Raw genomic sequence first — 18,343 nt, forward strand, 5'->3', positions numbered from 1 at the left:
CTTTAGAGGAATCCCAATGCCATTGCTTCATGTTTCTAGAGGATATGGTGCTCACAAGTCTTCCAGTCGTGGTTTCCCTGTATGTGGGTCTGAATAGCTAAAATTCTATAAAGATGAACAAGGCAAGATCTTCACCTCTGAAATTCTTGAAAATGTCAGCTCTTCACATAGACCATAGAGAATTGAGTGATGGTTTAAGTTCTCTGTGTAGTTTGGGGGTGAGACATGAGGTGATAAAGATGCCCACATGGCTCACATTAAAGCCTGCTGTGACAGGCCTCATTGTGATGTTGCCTCATTATAGAGCTGCAGAAACAGTGGACATGGCCAACATCTGCCCAGGTTACACAAGAGCAAAGCCTGCTCTGACAGGTCTAAATGTGCATTAAAACAGGATTACTCAAGAATTGTTATGACACTGGACATGACTAAAACCTTTCCATGTCACACAAAGGGAGAGATTTCAATTGAATGACATTCAGATGGTGTGCCAAGGTGATGTCTGTGAGAAATACTGAGCCAGGTTTGTTGGAGTGTGAGAGTTGTTTAACAAAGAAAGCAAGGGGGGGGGGATAGATCTTGAGTCTGTCTCATGACAAACAGGTCTTCATATGTGTGTCTTTCCTGTGAGCCTTGATGAGATTCTGTGTTGTCAAGGCAGTTGTCCTCAGGAGAGACCTTACTCTACCCGGCTTTCTTTTTTCTCAAATGACATAGTTTTATGATCTCAGTCATGTACAGAGATGGGTACAAATACAAAGACACAATAAATATCCTGTCCTTCCATATATTGCCAATTTTGTATCATTGGGATGTTATTCTAGCAAGAAATCATACCTGGATGGCATTTGATAGAGATGTATGAGAAACATCCCTTACAGCAGCTTCGGTGAGAGTGGTAGGACTTGTCATGTGCATCTATGTTTCCAACCTCACTTGCTTTAGGATATGGTATGAACAAAGCTTCTGCTCTAGGTTCAGAGACCTGAGAGTTTTACAAGAAATAGACATTTTCCAAAGATGCCCTCTGAGAACAGAACCCCGGAACTTCAGCTATGTGTGGTATGAGATGCAGGACTCTGCTCTACTTTGTGCCCTTACCTCTCATAGTTGTTTGCAGTCTCAATGTCTGAGCATGGAAATCTAGGTTATCTATGGTAATCCTCTTACCTGCATCTACCAGATGAAGGCTGTAATAAGTTTCCCTTCTGTATTTATGGGTATCACATATGAAGGGTAATCTAAATTTGTATTTGAGATCTGTGGTGAGCTTCTGAGTACCTCATGTCATAAGCCACGCTAACTGCAACATCTTGACTCATCTTCAGGGAGGTAGCATGGTGCTTATGTTTTAGTGATCCATAGAAGATAGATTTGGAACTATTTATTGGTAGACTTCAGTCCTATTTTCTTCTGTAGACTCACTGTCTACATGGTTTTCATCATGGCAGAGGCACATTATTCCATTAAGAGGTTGTTCTTTATTAACAGCCAATGAAGATCCCATGGAGAACAGGGCCGTTTTTCAGAGCTTCCACAGTATAATGTAGATTCTGTGATAACAGCCAGACCTTGACCTTCACTCATTTGACGTTCACTCCATCTTCCTCACTTAGTTCAGGATACTTAGGCAGGCGTGGCCTTTGGGAGATAAGGTATATTTAATGTTGAAGGTGGAGGTGGAAGGCATAACCATGACCCATGATGGGTCAACATCCTGCACAAACGCCCTCCCCTAGCTTTCTGGATCCCCAGCTTCTGCAGAAGTTTTGTTGACACTAACTAGAAAGGAATAGAAAAGTTTCAACTGTGAAGCTAGGAACTCTGACATCAGGAACTACAATATTGTAGGGCTGTTCAAGTTTTAAGTTCATTTTCACCACTGAGTCAAGATTAAGTTTACTGGCTTGGATTTCTAGTAGTTAAATATGAGCACCTTGTGTATGGGCTCTGTGTCCCTGATGTTGGATTTCCCATTTTTAAGTGTTACAGATGAACTGTTTTACCCATAGAAAATTCTGATAAAATAAATATAGGCAGAAAGGACAGGGAAAATAAAGTAGAATGCTAAGATCCAGTAAGACTTAATGTTAGAGAACTAAGCTGAGAGTGTGGGGATTCCGAAATAAACAACCAAGACAATTATGTGGGAAATAATAGACCCCATTGTCCTGACTGGATTCCAAGGAAGAACAGCACAGGTGTGGGTGAAGGCCGAGACTCCCACAATTATTTCCCCAGCATGTAATGGCACAGTCACAGATTCTTCATTTTCTTCCCTTAGAAAAACTTTTCCAAGAATTCACAATAAGGTTCAATCCCTGTGACCTATAAAGGGTTTGAGAAATACCGCAGTAGAGTTATTGTCTGTCTTCACAGGCCACCCTGGAAATAAATAAGCTATCCCCCAATTCACACAGACATAGAGAAACACAGAGTCACACACCAAACACAAACACACAGAGAGGAAAAGATTCAGAAAGAAATAGAAACAGATAGAAATGGAGATTGTTAGTGATACAGAAAGAAAGACACACACAGACAAAAGGAATAAAAAAAGCTAAGAGACAGAAGAGAAAAAGAGAGAGTTAGAAACAAATGTAGAGATAGAAACCAAACTGAAATAACAGATAGATGTAGAAACAGAGAAACAGACAGACAGATAGACACAGTATAAAGAATAGACAATGAAAACTAAGTGAGAAAAATAAGTAAACAATTAAAATTCTTAGCAAGGTTAGATGTTCTCAGTGCCCATATAATCTGTTCAGATTAGGGTAAGTTCTGTAAGCATCATACATACCTAGCAATACTGAACTGGTTCTACTCAAAGAGGCACAGACTACTAAGAAATGGCATGAAAGGCTGACCACTTTGTTACCTTTTGTGGAAGGAGGGACTCCATAATTGGAAAAGGACCTAGCAGAAAAAAATAGCAAAAGGATCAACCTTGAGGCAAAGAAGCTTGATATGAAATCTTAATCTATGTATAGAAAGAATTAGTCGAGGTCATTGTAGAGACATCCCAGTGATGAGCTTTTGGCTGAATAAAAACAGAGATATGTGTAATGTGGGGAGAAACTGAGCAGGCCAAGGAGTTCACAGTTTAAGATGTTGTCTTTGTGTCTAGATAAAATCAGAATCTGATGCCTTTAGTGTTGAGTCTGATAGTTCTCAGTGTTGGGAGCTGTACTTGCCACTGGGATCACATTTTGCTCATATAACTCTCAATAGAGCAGGAGAAGTGACCTGGAGGGGGAATCTTCACAGAGAAATCCTGTAGATGAAGTTCTCTTGTGAGCATATCTATAGAGGATCTGTTTGATTATCTTAATTGATATGGGAAGAAAACAACAACTTTGCCATTGCCTTCCATAGGCTTGGGTACAGAACACATAAATGCAAAGAGCTTTAGATGAGCACAAGCCTGCAAGTTTACATGCATGCATTTATCTCTCTTTGCGGTTTACTGTGGATATGACATAGGTAGCCCCTTTGTATGTATGCCTCGGTTTCACTGAGTTAATGCAGTAAAATCTGGACATGTCAAGTCACCTGGAAATTGCACTAAAAGGTTTTGTTTCAGATAGTCTCCATGATTCTAAAGCAATCCACAGACAACAGTGGAAGGCATCTGGTGGTTCACTTTTCAGTCAAAGTTATTAAAATGTGGCTCCCTACTCATGAGGAGTGGGACCAGGTGCATATTGCCTCACTCCAATTTTCTGATTCCCACTCATAATCTAAGACTCTCCCTCAAAGAGTTCTGTCAAGCATCAGAAAAACGTCTTTCTGTGTGTGCTGTATGTCGAATTACAGCAAAGAGTAGATTTCAGAGACACTTAAAACCCATCCACTAATGACCTGCCAGGAAATACCAATCATATTGAGAGGCAAACATTGTGCCACCATTTCACTGACATAAAATTAGTGAGCAACATAATTGGTGAAACATGGGTGAAGAACAAGGAAAGAAAGCACTCAGTAACTGGTGGATACCCAGATTTCTCACATTTAAGAAATAACCAATGACATGAACCACCATAACATCTGCACATAACCCTTTTCCAAACCCCAATCTGTAGAGGAGTTCAAGGTTTACACATTGAAATAAATGGCTACTTGATACTTGATGGTGGCAACCAGATAAGGGAGAGGGCCATACTGCATTTACCAGACTTTCATGCTACAGATGTTTGGGATGTTGCAGATGAGGTTGCTTGACTCATTGATGGTGGCTTCCGGTCTGGCAGATAGGGGCTATTTGTTGGCCTGCCAGGTAGCCACATTCGGCAACTTCTTGTGGGAAAGCCCCATGATCTGCAAAAGAGAAGAGAGAGGATGGAATACAATGGGATGAGAAGGACAGAGTTCCCAGTACCTTAGTCATGATTCTGCCCATTGCTTCCTGACATCCTGACACTGTACTGAGTCTCTGGAGAGAAGAAGTATATGCAGACCAAAGGAAGTTCTCTAGCAATAACCACAGAGGTTCAGTGCTCAGAAGGAGAGGACAGCAGTGAGTTTGTGAATATGGAAGAACATTATAGGATGTTCCCATGTTTCTAGACATGTAGGTCAATTCTAGGTTAATGCCATTCAGAAAAGATTTAGAAAACTGTGGATGGAAGCCCAGAATATTCTTTCTGTGCAGATGAGTGATAATAAAATCTGAGAGAAATAGAAATGACTCTATCCTGTGGCTCCATCATGCACTGCCTCTAGGCATTAGAGAAGTCTAGCTGGTCAATGCACTGCATTAGTCAGTTTCAAGTGTGACCACACTAAACACCATCTATGGAAAAGTAAGCTGGAATCTAGAAGACAATCATAGTGAGAAAACTTTTTGTAAGTGATCTGCAAACTGACAAGTGAGCATCAAGTGTTCAAGAGAAGCATTCATCCCACATGCTGTTTGAAGAATGAAGAGAAGTAGGCCTTCACAGAAGATCCTGAAGAGTCTCCTCATGGGGCATGACACCCAGTGATCCCTCAGGCCCTATCAGCACTTCAGAGCTCTAGTCATCCTAGAAATACTACTTACTTGGGCCGGGAATGAAGAAATGTTGGGACATAGGTTAAGATGAAGCCATGGTGAGAAAGCCACATGGCACCTGTCCTTCCTCACCAGGTCTCTCCTTTCACGTGTAAACACTGTCTTCCCTGAGACAGAATGTTCCAGGTTGGAAAATGGGAAACTCATATTTTCAGACATTGAACTAGATTTTGGGGTCAACAGTATTAGCTATAAAGCCAGTTCAAATTCAGATTTCAAGTGGTTGTGACTTCACTGAGAGAGCAGGTACAGACTTTCAGTTCAGACTGTCCTTGGCAGTAACAAACAGGGAAGACAATTGGTGCAGAGTATCAGCAATTTGGCTCCAGCCTGTGTTGCTTTGGTCAGGGATCCTCTTGACCCTTGAATGCTGTACTGAATGTCAGGATCTTATCTGGAGATGTCTGAAAAGACAGCATTGATAGAAGGTTTAAGCATACGTGATTTAGGCAGCTCAACCTACCTGTACAACACAGTCGCTTATTTCCATAGTTAATAAAGTCAGGGAGAGTAAGTTGGTGTGCTCAAGGGGACTGAGAGTCTGCATGGGAAATAAATAAACCAAAGGCTGATGAACAGCCAAGGTCTAGGTTTACCTCTGGTGACAGTTTTTATCCACACCCTTACCTGCTTAGAAGATCAACATGAATATGTGAAAAAGGCGGAACCACATGCAGGAACACAGCATCCTTACATTTTCCCTATGTCAGGATGGCCTCCTCGTCTTCTGACTTTCCCATCACCAGCACAAGAGGAGTGCACAGTTCATGCTTTTGGCTTGTTGTGACAGTCAACTCTCCCAGGGCCTGTGATCTGTGTAGAGAACACAATTTCACCATGAGATGAAATAGAGTAAATCCCTTTAGGGTGTGCACAGTATCACAAACACTCCTCAGTTCCACGTGTTCATGATGGCTGAGTGCCACATGGTTGCTTTCAATGTCCTCAGTTTCATGCCTTCTTTCTCTGCAGGCTCAGCCAATCAGAGCTGTCTTCTCAGGGACACTGTTTCCCAACCACCAGGACTAGGATGCTAACTCCATTTTCATTACTGTTCTTACCTCTTTTGATATGGACTTACCTCACCACCTTCATCTTCCTGAATGCAATGGGCTCTGTCAGTCTGTCAGCCCCCCAGACAAGGCATGTGTATCACACTGATGATCCTGGGATCTAGCACGTAGTGAAATCCTTGCACCTCACTCTGGTTATTGAATGGTAACTGTCAAAAGAAGAGATCACACCACTTCAAATAGTCTAGAAGCTGGGAACACATCTCAGAGCCAGTCTTCACCCTTGCTCCTTGTGGGTAAGAATGAAGTCAGACCTGTGAAATGAAAATGGCTTCCATGGTGCTAGAGGAAGATTGGAGTAGGCACAGTCCAGGAAGTGACTCAACAGGTTGCAAGGCAAGAACTGAGAGCCTAGTTCTGGCAGACATCCCACACTTAGGAAAGAATTGCTAGGAAATGCAGTGACAGATGTCAGGGTTTCACCCACTGACTCATCTCTAGAGGTCCTTCTCTATTGTCCAAATTTTAAAGACTGAAAAGGAGGGCTGGGTGAGTGTCAGGGAGATAACAGTCCTGTCACTAGGAAAACACCAGCTTGCAATGAAAAACTGAAGAAAAGATCAGGGGATGCACCATGTAGCTTCCAGATTGGCCTCACATTAATTTTTGCATACAGCCTTCCACTGTCACAGGTATATCCTCCTTTCTGCCTCCTCAGTGCCAGGAGCTAATTGTAGGGCCAAGTCTCCTCTATGGATACAAAGCAATCATTACCTGAGTTTCAATGGCAGAAAAACCTTGTCAGCGGGTACTCCACTAAGACATGGACTTCTGCGTGAGATGGTGACATCACTGCAGCTTGAAGTGAAGGGGAACATGTCCATCCACACTTTCATCTCTAGGTTCACTCATACAAGCATTAGATTTCTCAGGAGCTTCTGTTGTCTGTGGGAACCATATCCTAATACCATGTCAGCACAGGAAGGAAATGTCTTCCTCTTGATGGAAAGAACAAATGGGGGAAGGAAGAGAAACAAGGGCCAGCTTATGTGTTCTATGAGAATGAGAGTTGCTTGTTCTTGGGGTACAGGAATTGAAGGACTGTGTATCAGATGGTTTGGGCAGCTATCAAAGAGGCCCTGTTCTTGTATGTCATTTCTTATATACCTGTTGTTTTACTGTTTTAGCATGCAGAACAAAAGTGTAGAAATCCAGTTATTTGTTTATCTATAGATGCTGGTGTCAAGGCTTGGGAGATGTTCCACACTGGTATCACAACCACAGAGTTCGGGCCCTTGGTGTTCCTCTGAACTGCAGGGAGACTTTGAGGTGGCCCATTAGAGACTTGATCATTGTTCCTCTTCCAGGCACCAGATCAACACTATAGATTCCATTTGGACACTTGTCCCTGTGTAAAACATCCTTCCTTATTTTCTGCATAACTTGCTCAGGTAGCAGAATTTCAGTTTGTATTTCCAGTTCAGTGTTGTTATTTTGAGATGTGATCCTTAGCAACAATGAACCACAGCCCTCATAGTCAGGAATCCATGACCATCCTGGACTCACATGAACAAGCTTCTGTAGCACAGCACCATCATCTGCAGAGGAGACACTGAAGGAGACAGAGGCATTGGATGTGAGATGACTTAAACACAGGACACATTGGACAGTGGCAGGATCATCCCTGTTGAGAATATACTACTGAATGTGACTTTCCTTGGAAGATTACAACTAGGATAACTGCCAAAGGGCTCAGGAGAACAGGGAACTGGGACAAGTTCAGAGATGAGAGAAGCAACGGACCCTTTACCTTTTCCAGAATGACTAAAAACTGCACATGAGACAGCCAGTGACTACTAAAAATTGTCAAGTCCATTGACTACTGGATGTCAGCATGTTGTGTGTCTGAAACCTAAAGGAACACCCGGGACTTTAGGATGGAGAGAGGAGAGTTCAGTTGTGCCAATGGTCTTTGTCTCATGCTGACTCTGGGATATAGAGAGTCCAGACCCTCTATTCCCTGTCTGAATTTGGTTCAGGATGACTCTAATGACCACCATGTGCAGATAAAGACAGCAGCAACAAGTCCTAGAACTGAAACAAATGGAGAATAGAATTGATTGTGGGAGGGAAAGTGGCTGAGCCTCCTAATAGATGCATGAGTTAAAAGGTGAAAGGAGACAAGTTCAAGTTCTTCATTGTTCCAAGAGTGAGGAGGAGCTCACACCCTGAAGTGCCTGGCATGCATGCCAGTAAGGGACTGCCTCTGTCCCTCTGGGTTGGATACTTTTCTGACAATTTGGTCAAATTTAAGTCATACATTGTTTATTTTAAATTATGCCCTATTCATTTTCTCAACTCCACCTGATGTACATTTTCCTCATTATTTACTGAATGTAAGTGTTTAGGAAAGTATGGATTGGAGCTTAGCTGGGAGTAGGAAACAGGACACAGAAATCATAAAGAAGCCAATAGAGAGCACCCTTCACGGCCTCTATTGTTGTTTCTGTTACTAAATTTCTACCTTCAGTTACTATACTTGACTTCCCTCAGGATGGTTGTATGCATGAGTTTTAAGTTAAAAACCTTTCCCCACAGCCAAACACACCCCACTGTTCTCTCTGTTTCTTTCAGCAATGTAGAGGGAAAGGCTTTGATAAACACCTTTTGAATTGTAGCTCCAGATGAGGGCAGTCTTATCACAGAAGTCTCATGGGAGCTTCCTACATTATTAAAAAAAAAATCTCAGCTGGGTACAAAGCCTCAGGTACTGGCTCCCAGGCCCAGATAAAAGCACACCTTCATTGCCCTTGGCCAAGCTTAAGATCCCCTTCTACATGAATGGCGACCATTTGATATGTACCCATGTCTGGTGTTGGTGCTTATGGGATGGTACACTAAGCCTGAGATCCCCACAGTGGCCACTGTGTGGCCTTCAAGTATTTGAGAGTTCCTAATGGAACAGCAGCTGGGAAAGTCCTTTCTCTCAGCACCGTTCATGACGCAGCCTTGTTAAAGATGATGAAGATCTTTGAACATCCCAGTGTTGCATGGCTGATTGATATCTGTGCTACTTCCTGAACTGATGGGGACATCAAGTTCATCCTAGCATTTGAACATATATACCAGGACATGAGGACATACCTGCACAAAGCAACACCACTATGCTTGCCATTTGAGACCTTTAGATCTGATGCACCAGTTTCTAAGTAGCCTCCATTATATTCATGCAAACTGCATTGTTCACTGGGAACCGAAGCCAGAGAACATTCTAGTGATAAGTAATGGGACAGTCAAGATGGCTGACTTTGGCCTAGCCAGAATGTTCAGCTTCCAGATGGCCCTCGTGTCTGTGGATGTTACCCTCTGGTGCTGGGCTCATGAAGTTCTGCCGTCTACTTATGCAACACCTGTAGGCATGTATCATCAGAGAGATGTTTCAACAGAAGCCTCTCTTCTGTGGAAATTGAAGCTGACCAGTTGGGCAAAGTCTTTGAACTTATTTGATATCCTCAAGAAGAAGACTGGCCTCCAGAGGTATCTTTTCCTCAAGGAGCCTTTGCCCCGAGAGAGGCTTGTCCAGAACAGTCAGGGGTGCCAGACCTGGAGGAATCTGGAGGACAGCTGCTGCTGGAAAATTTGACCTTTAACCCACAGAAGCAAGTCTGTGCCTTCCGAGGCATCCCTGCAGCACCAAGACCTGCACAAGGAGGAAAGCGACTGGAGTGAGAAGAGGGGCTGCCTGCCTCAGTTTCCAGACACTCGGTGGGAGGACCTGGATGAAGTGGCAGGCTCTGCCTACTCCTGAGGCCGTGCAGAGTCCTCCAGCTTTTTACAGAGATCATTTTCAGCCTTAAATGACAATCCCTCACTTCTCCTTATAGGTTTACCCCCCGGTACCTCCCTTTTTTCTACACTAAATGTCAAGTGTATTTGTTTTCTTCTCTTCCTGAATCATACTGGTATAGTTTTTATACAGAAAAATAAAAGCAGACAATGAAGTATGGTCTTCAAAAAACAAAACAAAACAAAACAAAGTCCCAGATGAATTGTTCTACAGAGATATGGGATAGCAGGTGAAGGAGAAAAAAATAGCCAGATCAGTATAATCATGCCCCTTTGTAGGTATGACTGGCCTCCAGAGGTATCTCAATCTCAAGGATCCTATGTCCCCAGAAAGCCTCAGCTAGAGCAGTCAGGGGTGCCAGAGATGGAGGAACCTGGAGCACAGCTGTTGCTGGAAGAAGACTTAGTGTTAGAAAGATAGCAGTGGTTAGGATGCAAATCTTCAAGATTCTTAGGAATAGAAGCCTTTTTGGATCATTCAAAAGATTTACAGCTTTTCTGGGCAAAGTGTAAAAGATGTGCTGTGTAACTACTCCCATCAAACCCACAGGAACGCAGGTCACAGAGGCTGAGTGATCTCCATCATGGAACACTCTGTCTTTCTGTGTTTTCTAAACCTCAGTGTGTGGTTCTTGAGCCCAGCAACGAGACTCTTAACACTGTCAGGCAGACAGAAGCCTGGACTTTCTTTTTTTCACACCTGAAGCCCACTTTCTATGTCTGCCAATGGCACTGCTGTCAGCTACATACAATGTCCCAATCCTTCTGGGGTTGACTCTCAGGAGGATGGCTAGTTCAAATGTTGCTGCACCTTTAGAGTGATACCTAAGGCACCTGGTTATTGTGAGAAACCATGAAGGTGCATCCTAGGTGTGCACATGTGTAGGAATCTGAATAGATGCCACTTTGAGTGTGGTGTGGCCTGCAGAGTAGCTGCCTGAGACAGCACATTTACTGAATGCTTAGGTAAGCCAGCAACAATGCTGCTGTGTCGGGAGGCTTCACATTTCTGTGTTCTGGAGCAGGCATTTGTTGTGCTCATGGGGAGCACATTTCTTCTTGTTGGTATCAGGGCAAGTGATGGGAGGAAAGGACAGTGTAGGTTGTGAGAGGTGAGTGTGCTGGGAGAGTCAGTTTGAAGTTCTGTTGCCTTGAGCCTGTTGGCTGTGAAGATCCTCTGGAAGCTCGTCAGCCCTGGTTTCAAGATGGTTTGAAAGACTAGAATGCTGCTGTATGCCTAGGCTATGAATGCCACAGCGGAGAATAAGGTGACATTGTAACCATTTCATCTCAGAGGAATGTAATACACATAAGAACTTGGAATCCACATCTGATACCCAATGTAAGAAACATAGCAGCAATGTGAGTATTCACAGGGCTTAGTACACTGTGCCTTCCAATTGAATTATAGAAAGACATTGATATGGCCACCTTGTACCTCAACCATTGTCACTATTTCAAGCACTAGGACTCCGAGCATAATCTCTTCCTGGATATTTTCCCCACAGACAACAGGTATACATGCCCCCTTTCACCCTGGCTGTACCCACAGACACTTGATGGTTACTGCTAGTTCAGTTGCCTTAGATCCCACCTAGGCATTCTCCAAAAAGGTTTTTTCTCAGATGTTAAGGATCAGGGTTTAATCCAGCTGGGATAGAAATAATTTCTGAAAATAAGCTTATAACACCCTCTAAGAGTGTGGTAAACCTCTAGACACTAAAGCATTAATAATTCAAGAGCTAAGAATGCAGCCTTGTGGCAATCCTTGGTATTTAAAAATCATTATGTTTAATCTTTACATATCAAGAAAACTTCGACATTTCCATATTACATTTATTTTATATGTATTTTATGCTCATCATAACTAGTAAATTTAGAGTACTATCAAACCTATAAAAATCAATTAAGTACTGAAAAAATATTTTCATATAGTTTTATGCACAAATGCTTTGAAAATCTGTATATTTATCTTTTTTTAAAAAAAATAAGTTTGTTTATTTTTTAAAAGACCTGAAAATAAATTGCAAATAAAAAAGAGAAAGAAAGAAATCTTGTCATCCCGACAGACTCCAAAAAATACATCTTTTTGATTTTTTTCCAATAAGAAGACATGAATAAAACAGAGACAATAAAATTCAGAGCTGAGATGCATCCCCACCTGGCAAACATGCTTACCTTCTCATCGGGTTTTTCTCACTACCTCTTCCAGGGGAGCCATTTTTTTTGGAGAATGGATGTTGTCATTTTTTCCTTCGTGCACAGGGAAAGCAGCAGATGTTGGAGAAGCGATTCCGTATCCACCTACGAAATTTCTTCAGTCGCCCAATCTTCTGACAGGGAGATGTTATTTCAATTTCAGGGTCTTGTGAAGTAGTCGGGAGTGTTTCGATTTCTAATATGTTGTTACACACACATGGGCCAGCCACTGCTCTTGAATGTGGGACACTGCTAGAAGCTCTGCTCTGCTTACAGGGGTAATGCAGAGCAATGGGAGGCAGGGACACACTCCTGGCCAACTTGTGTCCCGATGGTTTCAGTGGAACAGGCCCCTGCTCTCCTGAGGGCCTGATGTGGAGGAGGCCAAAGTTTGGCTCACTGGCCCTTCTCTTTAGGGGAAGAGTATGTGTTGGGGATGCGGATGGTGTAGGACAGGGATCCACAGCCTTGGCTGAAGAGGGAGATCCATGCTCATGCCCTAGGTCTACATGTGCTTTTAATGTTAGATATGCACCCATTGGTGCATCGTATTTCTTTTTGTGCAGGGAATTCAAAATCTGGATGGCATTGTATCCCATGTCACACAGCATATCAATGATTTTGAAGTCTGGGTCTATCTTGGTCGAGATGGTTATTTCGCACTTCCTCACCCATGGATGGTTTTCAATTTCTTCGATGGAAGGCCTCATCTCTGGGGGAACCGTGAGGACTTGGTGGATCAGGTTCTCCAGTTGTCCAGAGAGTAAACGTGGAACAGCATAGGTCCCTGTTAAAATATTTTTACTGATCTCTTTGATGGTCTCTCCTCTAAACGGGAAGAACCCTGCTGTAATAAAAAAGAGCAGCACGCCCAAACTCCACACATCCGCCTTCTTTCCCTCGTAGGGCTCCCTTAATATAAGCTCTGGGGCAAAATATATTCTGGCTCCACGTGGCACTTTCATTAATCTCCCAGGTCTGCATCTCCTGGCTAGGCCAAAGTCTATTATTTTGATATTACCTTTGGCATCTCTTACTATGTTATCCGGCTTGATATCTCCGTGTACAATATCTCGTTGGTGGCAGAATTTTATTCCCGAAACTATCTGTCCAAATGTTTTTTTTGCCTCCTCCTCCGACAGTTGGCCTTGGTCTCTTACTATTTCAAATAAGTTTCCTCCTGGGACATATTCCAATATAAAATGTATGTTACTTGCTGTTTCTAAGACTTGGAAAAGGCGAATGATGTAAGGATGTTGTAGTGTCTCCAATATTGCTCTTTCTGTCTGGATCCACCTGATGTTCTTCTCGCTAATCTGTACCGTTTTGATGGCAACCAGAGCCTTGGTTTTCAGGTGCCAGGCCAATTTCACAGTGCCAAATGAACCCTGGCCAAGTAAGAAACCCACATTATACTGACTTCTCAAAGTCTCTGTTTTTAAATTGCTGTCCATGAGGCTGTTCCCTGTGCTCTGGTGCACAGAGGTTGTGAGATAATACAACCTGAAAATGAAATATATAGTCAACTCTGAACGAGTCCCACAGGTCACCCAAATCAGCTTCCTGCTCTATCTGGACAAAACTCACAGGCTAGTCCACAGTCTTATACTGAGGACATTCATTCTTCTATCACAGTGGTTCTTTGTGAGGTCAGAGCATGAACTTCACCATGGAGATAGGGTTATCCTGCAGTGTGGCTGTTTCCACTCTGAGCCACAGGGTTATTTCCACTTTCATGAAAATGAGACTATCCTCTATCATCTTCTTCAGCAGATCAAAAGACAGATATTTACTTGTTTAGAAGTTACAGGCTGCAGAGGGCATCTGCTGCACCAGGGAAGTGTTTTAAAGCTGCAGCCAGAGAGAGAGCTTTGGTCAGCTCTGCACCCTCCAGCTTTTTAGGCTCTTGAGCCTCCAGTTAGAGGAGCAGCACCTGGGAGGTGCACTGAAGGTCCAATAAGAGAGCCCTTGTTTAGTCCTCTTCAGGATATTTATTGATTAATTTATTTATTCCTATCACTTTCCAAAATAAAGACAGTTTATGATGAGTGCTTGGACAGTTCAGAAGCCTCCCTCTGCAAATAAGGAGGCCCAATCAAAGTGCAATGATCAAACAGGAAGGAAGCACTGGGACTCAGAGCAGGAAGGGCCCTGGACTCCCCAGTGGGAACAGTTTCTTCTTGCCTCTACTACTTTACCAAAACTCTTCTTCTTGCCTTTGTTCTGGGATCTGTTTCTTTTGTTGCAACCTCCCATTCTTCCTCTGAACTTTGTCTGAAGTTCCTCCTCCTCTTCACTGTTCCTGCCTGTGTTTCTGATAGTTCCTGCATCCACAATGCTGTCCCCTGAAAGCACCATGGCTGCCATCCTGCTTACCTCTGCCATCTAGATATTCTTCCAGAGTTCCTTCCCAATGATGGGTTCCTGGTCCCTGGATCAGGCAGGGCAGGGGCGCACTTTCTGTGTGCTCTCTGCAGAGATTTCTCTGCCCCCTGGCTAGTCAGAACCCCTTCTCCTCAGGCTTGTATCTCTGGGTCTCCACTGGTCCTCGTCAAGACTCCACATTCTTTGATGAACAGCTCTGAACCACCATGTCTACCTTAGGCAGTACCAGTGGTTGCCACCAAGACTCGAAAATTGCCATTAAAACACCCTTCAGTGTGATATCCTTTGGCTTCTTTGTAATGTAGCCATGTACAGACTGGACATCGTGCTTTATGAATGTGTTAGGCAACAGCTCCTTGACCTCCTCCTTTTTATCAGAGAAGATGGGTGTGTGCCATAGATGACCACTGTGCACTCAGATCACATCCCCAATCCCCACTGCCCTCTCTGTCCTGTGACACTTAATCTCCAGGTGTCCACAGTTATGGCTGCTTCCTGAGTCTTCATCCCTATCAGGTCCAGCTGTTTGTGTGCACATTTTGTGTATTTCTTCAAAACATTAAAATCCCATGAGGTCAAGTTTCAGAGAAAAGGCAGTGTTTGGGGGTTGTCTTCAAAAGCTTTCTTATTTGCCACACATAAAATTTCGTCCACTTGATTAGCAAAACCCATATCCAAATAGTATTACCACAACCTGGGGTTCCGAACAGAAATCACCCCCACTATGCACTCCTTCAAAATGACCACCTTAGGTAGTTCCAACCGAAGAACAAATTACTGATAGCTTTTTGCTGATGTCACTGTAGTCACTGGTCATTTGATTTGCTAGTTCTCTTCTAGGTCCAGGAATAGAAGTTTTTTTTTTTTTTTGTAAGTTGCTTTTCTATACTATCATATCATTGGCAAATAGTGATACCCTGACTACTTATTTGACAAGTTGTATCCCCTTGATTCCATTTTGTTGTCTTATTGCTCTAGGTAGAAGATTGAGGCCTTTTTGGATAGATACAGGAGAGTGGGTCTTGTTGACTTCTCATTCATCTTATTGGGATTGCTTCATGTATCTCTCCATGTTATTTGATCTTGCCTGTTGCTTTGCTCTATGTTGCTTTTATTATGTTTCAGTTTGTGCTTTCAATTCTCGGTCTTTCTAGTACTTTTAACATGAATGCCTGCAGTATTTTGTCAAATGCATTTTCAGCATCTAGGGAGAGAACCATGTAATTTTTTTCCTTTGGTTCATGTATGTAGTGGGATAATTTAATATATTTTCATATATTGAATGACTCTTACATCCCTAGGATTAGGGCTAATTGATCGATTATGGTAAATGGTGCTTGAGATGTTTTCTTGGATTGAGTTTGTAAGAATAGTAATGTGTATTATTGGAACAACATTCATAATCAGAATTGGTCTGAAGTTTTCTTCCTTTGTTGGGTCTTTGTGTGGTTTAGGTATCAGAGTAATCATGCTTTCATAGAATGAATTAGGTATTGTTCCTTCTAATTCTACTTTAAGGAATGATTCTATTTTCTGGAATTCTATTTTATGGAACACATGGAGTGTTGATGTTAGGTCTTTCTTGTAGGACTGGTAGAATTCTGCTCTAAAGCCATCTCTGTTGGGCTTTTTGAGTTGGGATGTTTTTAATACCTTCTTCTATTCCTTAGGGGATATGGGACTGTTTATATAGCTTATCTGCTCTTGATTTAACTTTGGAACTTGCAGTCGTAAAAATAATATATTTCATCTAGATTTTCCAATTTTGTTTAGTACAGACTTTTGTTGTAGGATCTGATGATGTATTTGAATTTTCTGGGTTTCTTGTGTTACTCTTTTCATTTCTGATTTTGTTAATTTGGATACCTTCTTTGGGTCCTTAAGTTAGGCTAGGGATTTATCTCTCTTGTTGTTCTCAAAGAAACAGATTTTGGTTTTGTTGATTCTTTGTTTCATTCTCTTTGTTGCTATTTGGTTGGTTCTGGCCCTGTGTTTGACTATTTCCTGGCATCTACTACTCTTGTGTGTGTTAGCTTCCTTTTGTTCAAGAGTTTTCAGATGTGCTGTTAAATTGCTAGCTTAAGATCTCTCTGATTTCTTTACCAAGGTACATAGTTCTATTAATTTTCCTCTTAGCCCTGTTTTCATTATGTCCCATAAGTGTAGGTATGCCGGGTCATCAGTTTCATTAAATTTCAGTAAGTCTATAATTTCTTTCATTATTTTTTCTCTGGCCAATTTACCACAGAGTAGAGAGTTGTTCCGTTTCCATAGATATGTGGGTTTTTCTGGTATTTTCATTATTGTTGATATCTAGTATTTGTCTGTGGTGATCTCATAGGATGCACTGGACTGTTTCAATAAACTTGTATTGTTTGAGGCTTGTTTTGTGACCAATCATATGGTCAATTTTTAAACAGAAACCATGGCCAGATAAGAGGGAGATATTTCTTTTGGTTTTAGGTTGAAATGTTCTGTAGACACTTGTTAAATCTATTCGGTTCATGACCTCTCTTAGTTTCATGGTATCTCTGTTTAATTTCTGTATCAAAGTCCTGGACATTAATGAGAGTGAGGTATTTAAGTCTCCCAGTATTATTGTGTGAGATTCAATGTGTGTTTTGACCTTCAGTAAAGTTTCTTTTATGAGTGTGGAATACTTAGTTTTGGGGCATCAATGTTCAGGGAGTGTTTTTTTCTTTCTTTTTTTCTCTTTTTTTTTTTAATGTCTCTCTCCAGCCTCCCATGCTAAAGATGTACGAAGTATGTAGTCAGAGCCTAAATAGTTATTTTTGTGAAGAAGTTCCTGACACAACTCTCTCCACAGTATAGTGCTGTTCATCAAAAGATTCTCTTGAAGCAGGGTAGGACCATCTAGAGAAAGGGCTCCTGGAAAGATCATTTCTGTTAGTGGAGATGATCTTATTTTGGTTTCCAGATCTCCTGTCCCAGGATTAATCATCACTGGTCATTCCAGCTTTAGGATGACCTACTGCCCTCCACTGGTTGTCATTCTTGCCTGCACTTTCATGAATAGCTTAAAAAAGAGTCATAGACACAGCCAGAGAGAGACAGAAAGAGAACGAGAGGGAGAACTAAATATAATGTTTTGGAAACAAAGGAATAGACATTTAGTGTAAAGTTCTGTAAATAAGCACTTTATATATTTTTAATTTTATGCCAATCTGTGTGGCATGGTGACAAATCACACTGTCCCATGAGATTCTATGGAGCAAACTAGGTAAAAGACCCTCATCTAGAGGACCTTTACCTGAGGAGACCCCAGGACCCAAGAACCAGCTGAGACCACTGGATGCAAGTCACAAGAGGGTTTATTGCTCTCACATGGGTGTCCGTGTGCGACAGCCTATCGGAGGACTGGTGCGCCGGACAAAGGGACAGTTTTCTTTTCATAGGGCTTGTGAGGCAGATGTGAGGTACAGAAGCAGAAGCATAGTTACAGCGTTCTAATTTTTTAGTTTAAGTGTGGTCAAGGAGTGAGTCTAAGGACACGGTTCCAAAGACACTGCTCCTGGTGTCAGCTGGGGCTGCAGTTTTTCTGAGAATAGCTGCTTTGTGCTTCTCTGAGAGCAGTTGCCTTATAGGGCTTATTTGGGGGCTTTCTGTTCTCTGTCTGTTGCAAGCTGGCTGCCCATCAGTATCTTGTTTGGCCACCTGGGTCCATGACCTGGCCCGCCCTGTGTGCACAGCCTTGAAGAAATGGCGTTATTGTTGCTAAGCGGGGGTCTTTCATAGGGGCTACATTTCATCCACTGAACAAGCATTTGTCCATGCAGGAAGAATATATTTAATCAAAATGGACAAAGATAACCAATAAGTTAAT

The 18,343-nt window shown here is 42.3% G+C and overlaps 1 protein-coding gene and 1 pseudogene across 2 annotated transcripts; one reads left to right on the forward strand and one right to left on the reverse strand.

Annotated features, from left to right (window-relative positions):
- The first annotated feature begins 6,271 nt into the window (after nucleotides 1–6,271).
- LOC308435369 (cyclin-dependent kinase 4-like) lies at nucleotides 6,272–9,877 on the forward strand (annotated as a pseudogene). Its single transcript has 2 exons — nucleotides 6,272–6,365; nucleotides 8,978–9,877. The product of its transcript is annotated as a cyclin-dependent kinase 4-like (transcript).
- A 2,281-nt stretch (nucleotides 9,878–12,158) lies between these two features.
- Nucleotides 12,159–13,568, reverse strand: LOC308435370 (putative sperm motility kinase W; the record flags this gene model as incomplete). The annotated part of the gene is made up of 1 exon (XM_080942633.1): nucleotides 12,159–13,568. The coding sequence occupies one exon, from the start codon at nucleotides 13,566–13,568 to the stop codon at nucleotides 12,159–12,161; it is 1,410 nt and encodes a 469-aa protein (XP_080798759.1).
- Nucleotides 13,569–18,343: the final 4,775 nt, after the last annotated feature.

Source organism: Micromys minutus (genome assembly GCF_963924665.1).
Source record: "Micromys minutus genome assembly, contig: SUPER_22_unloc_1, whole genome shotgun sequence".
In the NCBI taxonomy this organism is placed as follows: domain Eukaryota; kingdom Metazoa; phylum Chordata; class Mammalia; order Rodentia; family Muridae; genus Micromys; species Micromys minutus.